The 20,407-nt window shown below is 38.3% G+C and overlaps 1 protein-coding gene across 3 annotated transcripts in view; it reads left to right on the top strand.

The window, feature by feature from the left end:
• Nucleotides 1-20,407, top strand: part of SMARCA1 (SWI/SNF related, matrix associated, actin dependent regulator of chromatin, subfamily a, member 1) — a 77,104-nt gene that overhangs the window by 15,754 nt on the left and 40,943 nt on the right. For 2 of the 3 annotated variants that reach the window (XM_011936966.1, XM_011936968.1), the window contains exons 8-16: nucleotides 1,373-1,504; nucleotides 2,776-2,844; nucleotides 8,176-8,285; nucleotides 9,983-10,209; nucleotides 11,175-11,296; nucleotides 14,972-15,007; nucleotides 15,950-16,102; nucleotides 17,843-17,975; nucleotides 19,105-19,253. In XM_011936966.1, coding sequence (XP_011792356.1) covers nucleotides 1,373-1,504; nucleotides 2,776-2,844; nucleotides 8,176-8,285; nucleotides 9,983-10,209; nucleotides 11,175-11,296; nucleotides 14,972-15,007; nucleotides 15,950-16,102; nucleotides 17,843-17,975; nucleotides 19,105-19,253 — 1,131 coding nt within the window. The remainder of the gene's footprint in view (nucleotides 1-1,372; nucleotides 1,505-2,775; nucleotides 2,845-8,175; nucleotides 8,286-9,982; nucleotides 10,210-11,174; nucleotides 11,297-14,971; nucleotides 15,008-15,949; nucleotides 16,103-17,842; nucleotides 17,976-19,104; nucleotides 19,254-20,407) is intronic. The other variant, XM_011936967.1, reaches the window with a different exon arrangement.

Raw genomic sequence — 20,407 nt, 5'->3', positions numbered from 1 at the left:
GATTGCACCACTGCACTCCAGCCTTGCAATAGAGCAAGACTCTGTCTCAAAATGGAACATTGTGATTTTATTCATGGAATGTGAATGCAAATCTAAATTATTGAATATAAGACACATTAAAATTGAGCACAGTTTTTAATGTAAAGAAAATTAAGTGTTCCTTTGCTCTACCTCCTGTGTCTAACTCTGTTATGCTGTAGTATTTTAATTTTATTGAGAATATTTAGTGTACAAATATCATTTGTATTGATTTATTTTTTATTGAGGGGCTACCTTATATGTATTTATATGGATGAGAGAAAATAATTTCCTGGAATTATCTGACTTGTGTGAATTAGAGTGTGGTGTTAACATTGAAAAATATCAATATTTCTTGGCATTCAACTCCATCAACAGTAGGAAAAGCTTTAATTATGGTGAACCTCTCTGGATCACTGGGCTAATTTGGGAGAAACAGGGACAGAACTGGAGCAAAACCACCAGGTGGATTATACTAATTTCACATTGGAACTAATATCTGACAAGAGGATGCATGTTAGAGATAATTTTATATTTAAGAGCATTATAAAAATGCATTGTTGTTCATATGATTACCATTTTTTTGTGCTTTTTGTGTCTTAATTTTTGTGGTCTTGTGTTTAGAAAGTTAATATAAGTTACTGGGAAAATCAGCTCAATTCTGGGGCTTAAAAATTGTGACCAGGCCAAGTTAGAACATGTCTAGGCATGTAGATGAATGTGGTTGGTGGGGAGATGGAGATTTTATTGTGTAAAATGGCTAACCTGGATTCCATGGAGAAGTTCTGACTGTTTTCTGTGAGCCCAAAATGGAGAAACTGAAATATTGAAGTTCGGGGGAGGGTCTCAGGTATAAATATGATCTGCATTTTTTTTTTTTTTTTGCCCAGGGTGGAGTGCAGTGGCATGATTTCGGCTCACTGCAACCTCTGCCTCCTGGGTTCAAGCGATTCTCCTGCCTCAGCCTCCTGAGTAGCTGGGATTACAGGCGTGCACCATCATGCTCAGCTATTTTTTTTTTTTTTTTTTTTTGTATTTTTAGTAGAAATGGGGTTTCACCATGTTGACGAGGCTGGTCTCAAATTCCTGACCTGAGGTGATCCACCTGCTTTGACCTCCCAAAGTGCTGGGATTACAGGTGTTAGTCACTGTGACTGGCTTGCATTCTTTTAAGTATAGAAATGTTCAGTTTTGCCTTACTGCAGCTTTGTCACTTGAACTGGGGTATTTTTCCATAGAAAATTTTCAAGTTATATTGTAGTAAAAAATGTATTGGTTGGATAAATTACAGTATAACTGAATGTTGAGCGTTCTAATAAGTAAAATAATCCTCATATGAGTATTATTTTTGCAGCTTTCAGAGATTGTTCGTGAGTTCAAGTCGACTAACCGCTTGCTCCTAACTGGAACACCTTTGCAGAATAACCTGCATGAACTGTGGGCCTTACTCAACTTTTTATTGCCTGATGTCTTTAATTCTGCAGATGTAAGTTTAAGCCATAAGTTTTAAGTATAACTTTCGTATGTTCACTGACATGTGTTTTAAAACACTATAGATTGAAATTTATGGTACTTTTTAATTTGTAATTTTTTATCTGCATGTTTTGGTTTTCTTAGGAAAGAGTTCTTTAAAAGTTTTAAAATGGGGATCTTTTGAGAAATAGTATGCTTCTTGTCTTTGAGATTAACCCGCCTGTTCAACTTTGCCTCTATCACATTGCTCCTAAAACTTATGATGTGAGGCTGAGTCTATAGTAGTGCGTTCAACATTTTATTTTCATTAAGTTGAAGTGGTTTGAAACATATTTCCGTATACTAGTTTGGCAGGTGGAAGCTATAAAATGATCTTTGATTATTGTAGGCGTTGACATTTGGTGAGTGCTAAAGAGCTCAGAGTATGTGAAAGACAGCATATTGTGTAAATGTGTGATTTATATATATATATTTATCATTAACATAGAGTTATGCTAGGACACCAAACTAAATTGAAAGATTTAAGAACTTTGGTGCTTGATTTTTCCCATTATTGTTATTATTATTATTATTTTAAGAGGGAGTCTCACTCTGTTGCCCAGGCTGGAGTACCGTGGCACAATCTCAGCTCCCTGCAACCTCTGCCTCCCGGGTTCAAGTGATTCTCCTGCCTCAGCCTCCCCAGTAGCTGGGATTACTGGTCCCCGTCACCACACCTGGCTAATTTTTTGTATTTTTAGTAGAGACAGGGTTTTGCCATGTTGGCCAGGCTGGTCTCGAACTCCTGACCTCAAGTGGTCTGCCTGCCTCGGCCTCTCAAAGTGCTGGGATTACAGGTGTGAGCCACTGCACCCAGCCCCATTATGATTATTAATTGATTATAAAAAGTAGCAAGTTCAACCATAAGTTGGTTTGCACACTTTATCTTGCTTTTGTTTGTTTTATTGTTTGGTAAAATTAACATTTTTATTAACATTATGTCTTTGATTTTATATTCTACTTTTTAAACTGGACATAATATTACTACAATATGGGGAAGCCTAATAAATATCTTTTAAGGAAAAAGTTGATGGAATTCTTACACAATGGGGCTCAAATTTTGTCAACTGCTCCAGTATTTTACCTATTTTCAGAAGTAAATAATAGTAGCCATCACAGCCGATAATATTTTTGAAAGTACTTTTTAAATGCATTATTTCCATATTGGTTGTGTAAGAATCTATAGAATATCAGGTATATTTAAAAAAACTGTGCACTCATTGGAGAATTTCCACCCCTCTACAGGACTTTGATTCTTGGTTTGACACTAAAAATTGTCTTGGTGATCAAAAACTCGTGGAAAGACTTCATGCAGTAAGTAATAGCAGACAAGAACATTCAGTAATTAAATAGTGTATACAGATTGACCCAGCAAACAAAATGTTATAGAATCTGTTTGAACTTGTGTTTGCCTCTTGGCTCAATGTCACTGTTTCTCCCTCCCAACCTTTCTGACAGCCTCTTTTGTGTATTTTTTTTTTTTTTTTCTCTATGTCCTTAGCCTCTCTCTAGAACAGCTTTTTTTGCCTTGGCTCTCCCCTGTGAACAATGTGGTCCTCTCCAACAGAGTCTGTTCCTGATCCCACACCCCACAGTTCCTCAGGATGGTATCAGTATTCTCCTAGTTCCCCCGCTGCCACTTCTAAGCCACTGCTTCTCCACTGTCATGTATAAAGCTCTTCCTTTGAGGCCTAAGCTGTCTTGCAGTTTTACCCTCCACCCATTCTCTTTTCTGTTAATCTGTTCATCATCGGGTGGCTCCTTAATGTTCATTGTATGCCAGTTTTATATTCTTTTTTTTTCTTTGAGAGACAGAGTCTCGCTCTGTCGGCCAGGCTGGAGTGCAGTGGCGTGATCTCGGCTCACTGCAACCTCCGCCTCCCGGGCTCAAGCAATTCTCCTGCCTCAGCCTCCTGAGTAGATGGGATTACAGGCGTGTGCCACCTCACCTGGCTAATTTTTGTATTTTTAGTAGAAATGGGGTTTCGCCATGCTGGCCAGGCTGGTCTCGAACTCCCGACCTCAGGTAATCCACCCGCCTGGGCCTCCCAAAGTGCTGGGATTACAGGCGTGAGCGACTGCGCCCAACCTTTTTTTTTTTTTTTTTTTTGAGAGAGTCTCACTCTATAGCCCAGACTGCTGGAGTGCAGTGGCACGATCTCGGCTCACTGCAACTTCCACCTCCTGTGTTCAAGCGGTTCTCTTGCCTCAGCCTCTCAAGCAGCTGGGACTGACGGCTCATGCCACCACCCCTGGCTAATTTTTGTATTTTTAGTAGAGACGGGTTTTCACCCTTTTGACCAGGCTGGTCTCGAACTCCTGACTTTATAATCCACCCATCTTGGCCCCCCAAAGTGCTGGGATTACAGGCGTGAACCACTGTGCCTGGCCCCAACTTTCTATTCTTTGATCACAACTTCTCATCTCTTTCTAGTACTTCCGTTCATGTTAATCATTCTGTACTTGTCCTGTTACCTCACAGAGACCTCTAATCCCCAGACCTCTGCATTTTCTCCCCATGTATCAGCTTATTCCTGTTGTGACTTCTTTTTCTATCCAGCAGTGAACTCATTTTCTATCACTCAAACCATCTTTGGCCAGTACTCCTAAGCTCCCTTGCTCCCTTCTCCGTCTGCCATACCTGCCTAAAAACCATAACCTGGAATAATGTAATGTAACTGTCTCTCTGTCTTCTGGGTTTCAATTTTGCTTCTGCCACTTACTAGCAGAGTGGACGTCTCTGTATTGGGGCTGCCCAACACTGATAAAGAAGATTTCACAACTGCCCAGGTTGGAACCACTATGATTCCATGTTCTCTAACATAAGCTGAGATGTTGTGATACTGGTGATCCTTCAACATAACCTTTACAGTATTCTTCCCTGTTTCCTATAACAACTATTTCAGACCTTCCCCAGTCTCCCCAAGACTTCTATCCCAGGTATCTCTGCCCTCCTCCTCCCTCAGCAGGTAACATCATTCCTTTCTCAAAGAGAAAAAAGAAGACATTAGGTAGGAAGTCCTTCAAGGATGTCTACCTTCCAAGGAGGCCTGCATCTGTGTTACCTTCTGTTTGAGTGGAAGAGGTGTCTTTTCTCTGGTCAGTGGCTAATTCTCCCATGTGAATCCTTTATCTCATCTCTTCCTATTCTTTATGGACTTTCCCCCATGATTTATCTTTTTAGTTGACTATATTTTCTACTTATTTTTTTTATTTTTTTTTTTTGAGACGGAGTCTCACTCTGTCGCCCAGGCTGGAGTGCAGTGGCCGGATCTCAGCTCACTGCAAGCTCCGCCTCCCGGGTTCACGCCATTCTCCTGCCTCAGCCTCCCGAGTAGCTGGGACTACAGGCGCCTGCCACCTCGCCCGGCTAATTTTTTGTATTTTTTAGTAGAGACGGGGTTTCACCATGTTAGCCAGGATGGTCTCGATATCCCGACCTCGTGATCCGCCCGTCTCGGCCTCCCAAAGTGCTGGGATTACAGGCTTGAGCCACCGCGCCCGGCCTATTTTCTACTTATTTTTAATTGACTATATTTTCTATCTTTTTAACCGACTATATTTTCTACCTCTCCATCCAGATTGGGTCTTTACCCTAAGTGTAAACATGCTCAGGTATCTCCCTTATTAACTCCAAACCCAAACACGTAGCCATCCACCCTCACACGTATGCAAAACAGTGCTCCCTCAACACTGTGTCCCTCTGGCTGTGATTCCATTTTCTTCCCTTGATAGCTAAACTTCTTGAAAGAGTAGTTTATCCTCTCCATATCTACTCCCTAGTCTCCTGTTTACTCTTGAATCCATTGACCACTGGCTTCTATCCATTCCATACAACTGAAACTTATCTCACAGTATCTTCAATGACTTTCCAGTTGCTGAATTCAGGGTATGCTTTTCAGTCAGTATCTTGGCTATTGCTTTGAAGCTGCTAACCATCTCTTCCTGCTGAAAACTCTTTCCTGCTTGGTTTCTACGATACTGTTCTCTTTTGGATTTTCTTTCACCCTTTGTCCACCCCTATCAGTCCCTTTTGTGGGCTTTCTTTCCTTGACTGTCTCTTATAAAGTTTAGTGTTTTATAGGGCTTTGTCTTTGATTTTCATACATGCTCTCCCTGAGGATCCACGCCCATGGTTTTACCTACCACCTATATACTGATACCTCCTGAACTGACCTCTCTGTATCCTCCTCCTAAGCACTATACTTTCATATCCCCTTGCCTTCGGAGTCTTTTTGCTTAAGTATCTCACAGGCAGTTTAAACTCTTAAGGATATCTTTTAGAAATCTTTGAGGCTCACACCAGAAACCAGAAGTCTTGTTTTACTCTTCCTTTTTCCTTACCTCCCATAGATCTCTAATAATAATAGCTATAGTTTATTGTCTACTGTATACTTAAGTTCTACACATGTACTACCACAAATTTCCACAGCAGACTTGGAAATAGGTATCATTATCCCCATTTAAAAATGTTTGACCAGGCACGGTGGCTCACGCCTATAATCCCAGCACTTTGGGAGGCTGAGGTGGGTGGATCACTAGGTCCAGAGATTGAGACCATCCTGTCCAACATGGTGAAACCACATCTCCACTAAAAATACAAAAAATTAGTTGGACGTGGTGGTGGGCGCCTGTAGTCCCAGCTACGCGGGAGGCTGAGGTAGGAGAATGGCTTGAACCTGGGAGACGGAGGTTGCAGTGAGCCGAGATCTCACCACTGCATTCCAGCCTGGTGACAGAGCAAGACTCTGTCCCCCCTCGCCCCCGCCCCCAAAAAGTTTGGCGGGCTGGGCATGGTGGCTCACGCCTGTAATCCTAGCTCTTTGGGAGGTCGAGATGGGCAGATTACCTGAGCTCAGGAGTTGGGCAACATGGTGAAACCTCATCTCTACTAAAATATGAAAACTTAGCCAGGCGTGGTGGTGTGCGCCTGTAGTCCCAGCTACTTGGGAGGCTGAGGCAGAATTGCTTGAACCTGGGAGGCGGAGGTGGCAGTGAGCCGAGATTGCCCCACTGCACTCCAGCCTGGGCGACAGAGCGAGACTCTGTCTCAAAAAAAAAAAAAGTTTGGCGTATACACATATCATATATTTGTTTTTGGATGAACCGATGAGGAAATAGGCTTGGAAAAATTAGAGTACTTTCCTAGGCTCACAACAGCTAGTCAGGACTGAGCTGATTTTAGAATTAGCTTGATCTGGGTTTGAATTCCACATCTACCACTTGCTAGCAAAGTTCCTTTGATGAACTTACTAAAATAGAACTGATAACATTTCCTTGAGACCATCCTGGCCAACATGGTGAAACCATATCTCTACTAAAAGTACAGATTTTTGTAAGGATTAAATAATACATGTAAGGATTTATTGTAAAGATTTACAATATTTATTTAATTTATTTATTATAAGGATTAAATTTATTTAATTTATTGTAAGGATTAAATAATACATGTAAAGTTCATAGTATAGTGTCTGGCACATTGTAGGTAGGTACTCTGTAGATTGTAGCACTATTTTCTTGTGATAGAATCTGTCTTCCAGGTATACACTGATTATTTTTATCTTGTTTTCTCTATTCATCTGTATTTTCCTTCACACTGAATATTTTCTCCTCATTTATATATTTAACTACAGTCATGCACTGGCATAACAACGTTATGGTCAACGATGGACCGCATAGATGTTGGTGGTCCCATCAGATTATAATGGAGCATATATAGAGACCTGATATATGACACTTGATACTGGCATTGCAGATCAAGTAGGGGAAATGATTGATAGTGAGTAATGGTGCTGGAACACTTGGTTTTCTATATGAAAAAACAAATAAATACATATGACATATAGGTTTGTTTAAGAACACTCTATGATCTTAACACAATGATGAAATCACTTAACAACACATTTCTTAGAACATATCCCCATCATTGAGTGGCACATGATGGTACTTTGAAATGACCTGCATTTTTATTTCATTTTTGAAGACTCCCTGATGGATACTCTGACTTCAGATTTCCTCTCAGGTTTAAAAATCTTGTTGTGGGCTGGGCGCAGTGGCTTGTACCTGTAATCCCAGTACTTTGGGAGGCCAAGGCGGGTAGATCACAAAGTCAGGAGTTTGAGACCAGCCTGGCTAACATGGTGAAACCCTGTCTCTACTAAAGATAAAAAAATGAGCCAGGCATGGTGGCGCATGCATGTAATTCCAGCTACTCAGGAGACTGAGGCAGGAGAATTGCTTGAACCCATGAGGCGGAGGTTGCAATGAGCCAAGATTGTGCCATTGCACTCCAGCCTGGGTGAAAGAGTGAGACTCTGTCTCCAAAAAAAAAAAAAATCTTGTGTTATAGCAGCTTTTTTTTTTTTTAAGGGTTCTTTAGTGCTTATTCAGCAACCAATAGTCTTGTCTTAATTTTTCATGTATTTTGTGCCATGAAGTCATGAATGCCTACTTTAGGTCCCCTATTCTGATTTTCTAATGGACTCTTGCTTGGTGGTTCTTTACCAAGAAAGTTGGCAACTGGTATTGGTAGTGTTTGTCAGACTTTGCAGTGGGAAGTAAATTTCACATTAATGTTATTAATGAAATACATTATTAATCATATTAAATGTTTCATAAACTTTTATAAAAATGATCACCTTTTAGGTTTTAAAACCATTTTTGTTACGCCGTATAAAAACTGATGTAGAGAAGAGTCTGCCACCTAAAAAGGAAATAAAGATTTACTTGGGGCTGAGTAAGATGCAACGAGAATGGTGAGCTATTTCATTTCCATTAAAACTTATTTGTATGCAAGAATTTACTAAAAATTAGCTTTGTAGTTGTTCAGTTATGCTGTTAGTTCAAAAATTACATTTTATATTTAAATGGCAAGTTAAGTAGTTCAGATATTCTCAGAGAAAGTTTGTAAGTATTTTATTTAACCTTTTGAAAAGAGTATAGGTTTTGGAGTCTATAGATCTGTGTTTGAATTCCATGCGTTACCACTTAATAGATAGTTATCTTGGGCAAGTTACATAGCCTAAATTTCCATTCTGTAAAATGGGGATAATAATACTTGTGAGGATGATGTTAGGATTAAAGGGGGGTAATGTCAGTGGCATGCTTGTTAGTTAAAAAGCATTCTTTTAAAGCATTCCTTGGCCAGGTGCAGTGGCTCACATCTGTAAGCCCAGCACTTTGGGAGGCCAAGGCAGGAGGATCGTTTGAGCCTAGGAGTTCAAGACTAGCCTGGGCAACAAAGTGAGACCCCATCTCTACAAAAAATAAAAAATAAAATTAGCTGAGCATTGTGGCACACACCTGTGTTTCCAGCTACATGAGAGGCCAAGGCAGGAGGATTACTGGAGCCCAGGAAGTCAAGGCTGCAGTGAGCCATGTTTGTGCCATTGCACTCCAGGGTAGGCGACAGAGTGAGACCCTGTCTCAAAAAAAAGCATTCTTGCTTTTTCCTTCAGTGAAAATGGCTATAACCATTTACTAGTGATGATGAAAATGTTGGTGATTGTGGATATTACAAAAATAGAATCTGGAATGGTTAGATAAATGCAATTAAAGCAGGAAATTGACAAGGGAAGTCACAAGGAATCATAAATGGGAAGTGTTAATGTAATAGTGCTGCTAATAGGAGCAAAATGTTATGTATATAAATACAGTTAGATCATGTATAAAGTATATGATTTCTTTACTACACAAGCCAGTATAGGCTAGAGATTAAGAGTATATTCTTTGGACTCAGATATAAGATCACAGCTTGGTTTTGTCCCTTCTGTGACCCTGAGTAAGTTGTTTAACTTCTCTTAGCTGCCTTAATTTCCATCTGTAAAATGGGGATGATACTAGTAAATACTCAGAACTGTTATGAAGATTTAGTGGCATAATTCATATAAAGCCCTTGACATGGTACTTGGCACTTGCACTCAGTAAAAGTTGATAATTATTATAATTACATATTATCATTGATCAGGTATCTATCTATCTATCTATCTATCTATCTATCTATCTATCTATCTACACACACACATAAGTCTCTGTTTGTAGGGGTGGAATTGTAGAAAAGAGAATGAAAAATATTTGTAGGATCAGAAAAAAATGACCTGTGAAGACAGGTATAAGAAATTGAAATTGTTTCTAGTTCAAACAAGTAAATGTTGTATGTCAAATTCAGGCACATGTTGTAGTTATTAATAATTAACAGATAGAATTCTCTAAATAATTATCAACTGATGGCAATTTCTGGTCATGGATAAAGCAGGAGGAAACAGGTTTATAAGCAGCACATAAGTTCACATGTTCAAATATTCATTACTTTGTTGGTTTTGCCCATCAGATTTAATCTCAAATCAAATCTTGTTTATCTTTAAACAGGAATCTAATCTGATGGCCAAAGGAACATTTCTTTATGACATTAACTTTCTAGTAATTGATGAGTAATTATAGTTTAAATTTTTAGGTATACAAAAATCCTGATGAAAGATATTGATGTTTTAAACTCTTCTGGCAAGATGGACAAGATGCGACTCTTAAACATTCTGATGCAGCTTCGAAAGTGTTGTAATCATCCATATCTGTTTGATGGTGCTGAACCTGGTCCACCTTATACCACTGATGAGCATATTGTCAGCAACAGTGGTAAAATGGTAGTTCTGGATAAACTATTGGCCAAACTCAAAGAACAGGGTGAGTAATACATTTTTAAATTAGCATGGAATAAATTTATATTGATACTTGTATATAAATAAAATTTTTCCACATTCATTCATTCAGTTATTCAGCAGACATTGTTGAGTACTTATTTGCCAGGAATTGTCCTATACGGGCTGGGTGTACAAAGATGAATAAGACAACAATCTTTGCTTTGGATAAGCTCACAGTGTAGTGAGGAGGAATAGTTGCAATTCATTGTGATAAGTGCTATGATATGTTGAGAAACTGGAAGTTGGGAAAGTCTTCACAGAGATAACCTTTGAGGAGAGCACTGGAGAATGTGTACGAGTGAACCATGGGGAAAAGGAGAGGAAGGGTTTTCCAGGGTAATGAAACAGAGGTGTGAAACAAGGGAACAGAGAGAGCATATGGTACTTGGGGTAGAGTGGCAGTTGTTGAATCTGGAAAGATGGATGCAACCAAATTATGAAAGGTATTTTAAACCATGTGTTAAGGAGTTAGGACTTTTATTTTGAAGGCAGAGGGAACGTCAGAGAAGACTGGCTATGAAGAGTGACAATCAGAGTACGTCACTCTTACATGTTAGGAAGAGAACCTTGAAAGCAGTATGGGGGTCTATTGAGGATGAGAGACTAGGAACAGGAGACTAGATGGGAGGCTATTGCTGTAGTCCAGTGAGAGAGCCTGTGGACCCATCATTCATCCTTAAAAAGTAAAGTCAGTCTTTTAAGTCATTGCAATATGTGTGGAGGATTTTGAAGACCTTAAAAAATGCCTAACTCAACAAATGCGTAATTCTGTATATAGCATCTCTTGCAGGTGTGTGCGGGTGTGTGTGCACGTGTGTGTATGTGTGTGTGTGTGTTTAGTGGAGTGTTCATGTGCTCTACATTTATGTTGCATATGTTTATTTCGTAGCTTTTCAGTTAGTTTTACACAAGTTGTACAACTCACTTTTTCTTGGCGAAATGTTTTAGGTTCAAGGGTTCTCATTTTCAGCCAGATGACTCGCTTGCTGGATATTTTGGAAGATTATTGCATGTGGCGTGGTTATGAGTATTGTCGACTGGATGGACAAACCCCGCATGAAGAAAGAGAGGTGAGGAAGAGAAAATAAAATAAGACTTCAGAAATCAGAGTTCAATTAAGCAATGTGTATCAACATTAGGTAGTTTTGAACTTTTGCCTTTTCTTTTGGTGGGTGCGTTGAATTTCTCATTACCATCTCTTTCTCTCTTCAGTCTTCAATGTGGCTTCCATTCCACTGACTCTTTACAAATCATCTTTTTCAAGGTCTTCAAAGACACCATCACTTATCTAAAGGGCACTACACCATCCCATCCTTATCTTCTCTAACCATGCCTATCTCTGACCTTTTAAATTACCAACAGTTTCTCACCTTACTTTCTGACCTCCAATTTTATGTCATTTTCTTTTCCTGATTTGCCAGCTATAGCAGACCTTTGCCATTTGTGGAGTTTAATAGTTGAGATTTTGCCAGTTTATAAGCAACCCTAAAGACTCACAAAGCATGGTAATTCCTAAAGGGAATGATCTTGGTTCTTATGGAGCTCTTGTAAAAACTAAATGTGACAACATACGTATAGGTATTTATCATGAATTTAGACCTTGGGACACTAAAAGGTTGGCGTGCAGGAATGAGTCACTTAGTGATTAAGCTTATCTAATATGCGGTATTTTTCTCAAACATGAAAATTCTTGCAGGTCTTTAGATTATTCCTCACAAATGTCATGGGTCTAATGCGTTTAATACCCTTTAAAGCACTTGTTCTTGGAAGGCTTTGCTAATTTATCTTCTGTTTTCTGTGATCCTTCAGAGCTCTGTCTTTGGCTTCTGTTTTAAGTCCGTACAGTAAGTCCTCACTTAATGTCGTTGCAAAAAAAAAAATTAGCCAAGCGTGGTGGCACGCCCCTGTAATCCCAGCTACTCAGGAGACTGAGGCAGGAGAATCACTTGAACCCCAGGAGGCGGAGGTTGCAGTGAGCCAAGATCATGCCATTGCACCACTCCAGCCTGGGCGACATAAAATGAGACTCTGTCTAAAAGAAAAAAAAAAAAAAAAATAGGTTCTTAGGAACTGCGACGTCAAGCAAAACAATGTATGATGAAATCAGTTCTATCTTAGGCTAATTGATACAAACAAGATTTAAGTTCTGGCCAGGTGTGTTGACTCATGCCTGTGATACCAACGTTTGGGATTGGGAGGCTGAGGCAGGGGGATTGCTTGAGCCCAGTAAAGACTAGCTGGAGCAACATAGCGAGACCTGGTCTCTACAAAAATAAAATAAAATTAAATTTTAAAAAGCGTTAGCCAGGCATGGTAGCATGCATCTGTAGTCCCTGCTACTCGGGAGGCCGAGGCAGGAGAATGGCTTGAGCCCAGGAGTTTGAGGCCACAGTGAGATGTGATTGTGCCACTGCACTTCAAACTATGTGACAGGACAAGACCCCAATTCCTTTGGCATATTTCTGGTCACAAAGACATCACCAAACTTCTAAATAAAGACCAAAACACTTACAATATTAAACATGGAAATAAATGTGAGCCAGACATACATTTAAGAAAGATTAATAAAAACAAGATAATTATTTACCTGCTTATTCCAGTTCAGGATTACAGTGGTTGGAGCCTCTTCTGGCAGCTCAGGACCCCAGGGAGGAACTAGCCCTGGACAGAATGCCATTCCATCACAGGGCATGCTCACACACACACACCACTCACGCTGGGATCATGTAGACATGCCAATTTGCTTTTTGTGCACAGCTTTGGGCTGTGGGAGTGCACAGGGAAAACTCATACAGACATGGGGAGCACATGCAAAACCCATATGGACAGTGGCCCTGGCCAGGAATTGATTGTTTTTTTTTTTGTCATCAGTTTTATAATGAAACGATGTTACTCGAGGACCTGCTGTACTCATGCTTTGGGTAAAGATCATGATTTTATGGTATAGTGGAAAATGCACTGAACTTGGTTTCAGAAGACCTGAATTTTAGCACCAACTTCACCACTTTGCCGCGTGTGCAAGCCATTTAATTCTCTGAGCCTCAGTACATTTAATTCTATTATAAGGATAATAACACCTAGGCTTCTTTCTCTGACGTTGTTGTTGTGAGGATAAGTGGATGTAATAGGTATGAGCACAGTTTTAAATGGCATATTGCAGTACGTACTACATGTCATGAAATTGCACACAGGGCTTTCTCCGTTACACTTTTAGGGCCCCATCTCAGGCTACAAGGACTCTCTCTTAGCCAGCATCCCTCTGCTTCCTCCGTTCCTTGTGTGCCTCCTTATTGAATCTGGTTCTAGCATACCGTAGTGTTCACAGCAAGCACACAGACCCTTTTCATATTAAAGGTTTTACTGCTACCTCTATGGGGAAACAGTTGCAATAACATTTATACATTTGAGGACATTTCAAGGCTTACACTATTCCCTGTCCTATAGTTTTTTCACTCTCTCTGAGATGGCAACTTGAAGCGTTACTGAGCTTTTGCTGACTTATTGCTGAGGATTGGTTTCCCCAAATCCATACTAAATATAGGCCCTATGGTACCATTCAGGATGATCCTTGTTCCTAGGACAAAGAGAATATCATGGCAGAGCAGTACGTGCTTTCTGACCTCAAATAGCCAATCTGCATTTCTGACTGAGCTCTCTACTGTTTACCTATTTATGTCCAAATTGTTCTGGTTTTTTAAAATTCCAAACAATGTTATCCCCTCAGAGACTCTGAATTTCATGTATTGACTTTAAATATAGCAAAGTCAGAGCTGTTCCTTTTTTCTTGGAAATGCCCTGCTTTCCCATTATGTTGTCCACACCATCATTTCATCTATTTTCCCAGTAAGAAGACCACGTTTGCTTCCTTACTTTGATTGTGTGCCAGCTGTGAATAAGTAATTCTTTCTCAACAGCTCTCAGATTTTCCCTTTCTCCATTACTGCAGCTAAATTCAGCTAACAAAGCCACTGGTCATCGTCTGACTCAGTTCCTGTAACCTCTGCTTAATTGGCCTCCTCACTTTTGTAGGGAAAGGAATTAACATTTGTCGAGCAACTACTATAAGCTAGGCAACTTAAAGTTCCAATTGAATTCTCCCAGCAGCCTGGTAAAGTATTGGTATAATTTTCTCCATTTGAAACTGTGTCTCAGAGAGATTAAATACTTGCCCAGAATCACAGATGTAATCAGTGGTGGTGAAGTTGTGATTCATGCCCAAGTTTTGGCTATTTCCTCTACACCAAGGTGCCTCTCACTACACCACGCTGCTTTCTATACTACCCCCTTTACCTGCTCTGCTGACTGACGGTGGGAGTCACCTTCTCTGCCTAAAACTTTGACCATGCCATCTATTTATTTTAAAAAAGATTGCCCATACTTTGTGATTGTGCAAGTAATATGTGACTGCTGAAGGAAGTTTTGAAATTAAATACAAGTATTTCTGGCCAATCTTTTTAGGTATATGTAATATGTATAAGTAATTGGTATATACTTCATATACTATATGTAAAGTACAGTATCCTGATACTTTTTTCTCGATATTATATTGTACTTTTTAATGTCCGTAAAAAATAATTGTAAAAGTAATTTTAGGGTAATATTTCACCCTATGGATGTACTGTAAATAATTCATCCCCCTATTGTTGATCATTTAGGTTGTTTCAAAATTTTCACTATTATAAATAATGCTATAGTGAAAGTCCTTATACATAAATCTTTGTGCACATCTCTGATTATTTCCTTAGGATAAATTCCTAGAAGTGGAATTTCTGGGTCAAAGGGTATGAACATTTTTAAGGCTCTTGATGCATATTGCCAAATTGCTTTCCAGAAAGGTTGTACCAATTTATACTCCCAGCAGCAATGTATGAGAGTGCCCGTCTCACCGCCCCCTCGTCAACATTGAGTATTATCTTTTTTTTAAATCTTCAAAAATGTTATTATGTTGTTTTAGTTTGCATTTATTTGATTACTAGCAAGAATGAACATTATTGTTGTGTTTTCCAACCATTTGTATTTGTTCTGTGAATTGTCTGTTCTTTTTTTCTGCTCATTTTTCTACTGGACTCTGTTTTTCTATTTAATTTGTATGAGATCTTTATATAGTAAGAATATTCATAGTAATTTTAAGATTCTTTACTAAATACCCCTGGATTGTCATCCTGATTTTCTTCATTACTTACCTGCTTGTTCCTTGTTACCATACTGATAGAAATATTCTTACTTTCCCCTTTATCCATTGCCCTCATTCCCATTTGTAAACCATTTTCTCTGTTGGTTGATCTTCTAAACTAATCATTCATAAGCTAATGGAAATGAAGTTGAGCTTTCTGATACTTCATTCCCCAGATATATTTCAGCTCTCAATTAAAGTGTTTTCATTATTATTGTTTTTGAATAATGTAAATGAATTATTACTTGCTTAGTTAAATTTGTCTATGTAATTGTTCTGAATTTGTCTCTATTGATGTAAGCTTTTAAAGATTAGGAACTATCATTTATATAATATACTTTCTACAGAAATTCACACAGTACAGTATAAGTATAGACACTTAAATATTTTTGAAGATGGAAGAATATTATAAAGTATATTTATAAGGAATATTATAAAGTGTGTGAAGATTTTCCATATGTATTTTAAATGATTTTGTTTCTTAAGGACCCTGATAGTCTAATTTTATTTTTCTCTTTTTCTTCTATCCCTTTATCAATTAAAAATAAAGGAAGCAATAGAGGCTTTTAATGCTCCTAATAGTAGCAAATTCATCTTTATGCTAAGTACCAGGGCTGGAGGTCTCGGAATTAACCTGGCAAGTGCTGATGTGGTTATACTATATGATTCAGACTGGAACCCACAGGTTGATCTACAAGCTATGGTTAGTAATCTTTAATGGTGTCAGAAATTTATCATAGCTCTGAATACTATTGCTATTTATACATGTAAAGGTCATTTATGATAAAAAGGTAACAATTTTTGAGAGATTTTGTAGGAGTTACAGTCGATTATCCTGGAAAACACAGTTGCTATGCTAATTGCAAAGACAAAAGAAATGAAAGCAAACAACAAACACACCCCAGATCCAACTATAGCATTTTTGTGTTGATTTTGGTTTTTATCATGAAATAGAAATATCAGTTTTTTCCCATTCCTACAGATTGAAGAGGGCACATACATTTGTTTTAATGAAAAGGATTAAAAAGCAATCTCTTGTTATTATTCTGCTTAACAACTAAATATATTAAAATCCTTAGTAGTGAAATTAGGAGAGGTAGGATTTTTAACTTTCATAAAAAAATTTTGGGAGAGAAGGCAAAAAGGCAAGAAAGGAATATATTCCAGAAAAACACTTGCTACTTAATAATGATACCATGCAAAAGCTATTCTACACTTAAAATTTTTTTTAGGGAGCAATTTCTCTGACCTTTCATCATGACACTACAGGTAACCCCTTTGATATTTTGGTGTCATTTATTGAACTAGAGCTACAACTTCTCTCAATTTGACTGACATTTTCAGATAAAGAAATATAATTTAGAAGTAAAAAGATACAAAATAACTTCTTACGATTTTGAATATATAGCTATGGGATAATTGTCTTTTTGGGAGCAATGAAAAGTCATATGCCAATGAGGTATAACTTAGAAGGCTTTCCTTTTATGATAGAGAATTGAAAGGGATTGACCACTGGGACATTCCAAAATCAATATGCTTTGGCGTAATTATTACATTACAATGGTATTGAACTACCTGTTTGATATGACTAACTAGGAGTAAGCACCAGTAAGTTACAGTGTTACTGAACTGGAAAATTTAATAGTGATAGCACTTCATTTCTGTAGAAGTCTTAGTGTGCATCCAATCTTTCAGGATTTGTTGGTTCAGGTTTAATGTGAATATGTGTAGGATATTCTGTTTTAAAAATGTGCTGTGTTGAAACTTTGTTACTAGGCTCTAGTGTTTCTGTATTTAGTACAAGGCTTGTTTTGAACTTAAATTTTTTTTCTCTACCACCCTCCTCCCTTTACCTATTTGCTCTAGTAGCTTCTGTGTTTTAAAAATACTCTCCCTAGATGGTTTTATACCACTAGAAGTTTGCCACTTGTCACCTGTACGAACTATAAACCATAGAACCAGTTCTAGACTACTGAATAGTAAGGATATTAATATCCCATTAATTTTTATAGCTCTACTGCATATCCCTCAGTAAGCAGAAAGAAGTGCCTGATGATGAGATAAAGCAGATTTTTGCCACCATAGCAACCCTTACTAGCTACTTAATAAAATTCCTTACTAGTTTGGAAGATGTTTATATTTAGTGGCTTAAAGTTACTTAGTAACTCAATCCAGAAACTTTCGGCTCCCTCTTTTACTCATCTTACAGGTGCTTTGCCCTTTGTCCTGGAAATTTCCCATTAATGGTACAATATAATAATTGCAGATTTCTTTGTTCCCAGTGGTCTTTAGATATTCTCAATATTCATCATGCTCTTTTCCAAAGTGTCAGATTGGGAGATAAAGAACTAATTTTATTTTTAGAATTTTACAGCATGTGATGGCTATACTCTAAATTTTATCCAGAATATCCAATATCTTATATTAGGACTCTTTCTACTAGGATCGAGCACATCGTATTGGTCAGAAGAAGCCAGTACGTGTATTCCGTCTCATCACTGACAACACTGTTGAAGAGAGGATTGTAGAGAGAGCTGAGATAAAGCTGAGACTTGATTCAATTGTTATACAACAAGGTATTTATACATAGAAACTTAATTAGGTGTTTTTTGTAAAACACGTGATTTTCTTCAAAGGAGATTACTTTTAATAAAAGTTGATCAAAATTTGAAAACTTAGAGGAAAAATGGAAACATCACTATGTATCCCATGAGTCTGTACAATTGTTATGTATCACCTAAAAATAAAAGGAAAAAATTTAAAAATGCTAATTGAGGCCGGGTAAGGTGGGTCATGCCTGTAATCCCAACACTTTGGGAGGCCGAGGCAGGCAGATCACCTGAGATCAGGAGTTTGAGACCAGCCTGGCCAACATGGTGAAACCTTGTCTCTACTAAAAATACAAAAAATTAGCCAGGTGTGGTGGCGTGCGCCAGTAGTCCCAGCTACTCAGGAGGCTGAGGCAGGAGAATTGCTTGAACCTGGGAGGTGGAGGTTGCAGTGAGCTGAGATCAGGAGTTTGAGACCAGCCTGGCCAACATGGTGAAACCTTGTCTCTACTAAAAATACAAAAAATTAGCCAGGTGTGGTGGCGTGCGCCAGTAGTCCCAGCTACTCAGGAGGCTGAGGCAGGAGAATTGCTTGAACCTGGGAGGTGGAGGTTGCAGTGAGCTGAGATCGCGCCACTGCACTCCACCTTGGGCAACAGAGCAAGACTCTGTCTCAAAACAAACAAACAAACAAAAAATGTGAATTGAAATCTTCTGAATTGAAACCCTAGCATTTAATATATGGAGTAGTTGAACATCACTAGCTTATTCTTCAATGTCAGTAGCATGCTTTTTGAAGTACCTGAGATTATTTAGCAGATAAAATGGCTACTTTTAATTTTTTGAAAACACGTTAGAGGGTACCTTTTCATATAGAGAAGTTTGATCTGAAAACAACGTTTGAACATGAACAAAAGTTTCTGTCCTTCTGGGTTTTAACTGAGTTTTACAGAAGGGAATTCGTATAGAAATAGAAAGTATGCTAGAAGAAAAACTTGTAGGGTTGTTCATTAAACAAATAACCTTAATGCTCACTAATTTTTTGTTCTTTTAAAGCTTTATGGATGGCTAAATGTGGTAATGTCTGATTAGAATGATTATGCCTTCTTTGGAATATAATTGATTGAATATGTACAATTTCAATTTTTATCATTAGGAAGACTCATTGACCAACAGTCTAACAAGCTGGCGAAAGAGGAAATGTTACAAATGATACGGCATGGAGCCACCCATGTTTTTGCTTCTAAAGAGAGTGAGTTGACAGATGAAGACATTACAACTATTCTGGAAAGAGGGGAAAAGAAGGTTAGTTAAAATAACATTTTATTTTCATGCTGGATTGTTTTAATATCAGCATACTTCAGCATACTTATGTTTTCATTGTACATGTTGGTCTACATTATCTACATGTTTCAGATAACTCATATTGTCTCCAACAACTTGTAGATCTATTTCCAGGGGTAGATTAAGGCTTAAAAACTTTTTTTTTGGTGAGAAAGACTAAGAAGCAGGGTTTAAAATTGAGTGACCTTATATCTAATGCTTTATTGAAAATACTATACCTAAAAGCCAAGTAAATTTTGTGTTTAGTCACATGTATAAGGAATACATTTTTTTTATTAGAGACAGAGTTTTGCTCTGTCATCCAGGCTGGAGTGCAGTGGTGCAATCATAACTCACTGTAGCCTCTACCTCCTGGTCTCACGTGATCCTCCCACCTCAGCCTCCAGAGTAGCTGGGACCACAGGCATGTACCAGCATGCACATCCTATTAATTTTCTTTTTTAGAGACAGGGTCTTGCTTTGTTGCCCAGGCTGATCTTGAACCTCTGGCCCCAAGTGAGCCTCCCATCTCTGCCTCCCAAAGCACTGACATTATAGGCATGAGCCATCATGCTTGACTGGGACTATATATTTTTATGTATATATATATATATTTTGCCGTGGACTAGAAATCATCTACTGATACATTGGTTAATTGAAAATCTTTTATAAAACATTTCATGAAATACTAAATCACTATTTGTTAAAGCATAAGTTGTTTCAGAATATTGTAATTTTCTGTTTAATTCACCTTCCCCTCTCCACACATTATGGATAATTTTAAACATAAGTAAAAGTAGACAGAGAAGTATATTGAGCCCCGAAGTACTTATCACGTGTTTCTAACAACCATCAACCAGTCCCGTTCTGCTTATATGCACTGTTATCTTTTCCCCTCCTTGGATTATTTTGAAGCAAATCTCAGACATACTTCAGCTGTAAATAGTTCACTGTGTATTTCTAAAATAGAAGGACTCTTTAAAGATAGTCATTATAACATTGTCTCACCTGAAAAACCCCAATACTTCTTTTTTTTTTTTTTCTGAGACAGCGTCTTGCTCTGTCGCCCAGGCTGGAGTGCAGTGGCCAGATCTCGGCTCACTGCAAGCTCCGCCTCCCGGGTTTATGCCATCCTC

The sequence above is a fragment of the Colobus angolensis genome, unplaced genomic scaffold (genome assembly GCF_000951035.1).
Source record: "Colobus angolensis palliatus isolate OR3802 unplaced genomic scaffold, Cang.pa_1.0 Scaffold159, whole genome shotgun sequence".
In the NCBI taxonomy this organism is placed as follows: Eukaryota; Metazoa; Chordata; class Mammalia; order Primates; family Cercopithecidae; genus Colobus; species Colobus angolensis.
This window is presented reverse-complemented; position numbering and strand designations above follow the sequence as displayed.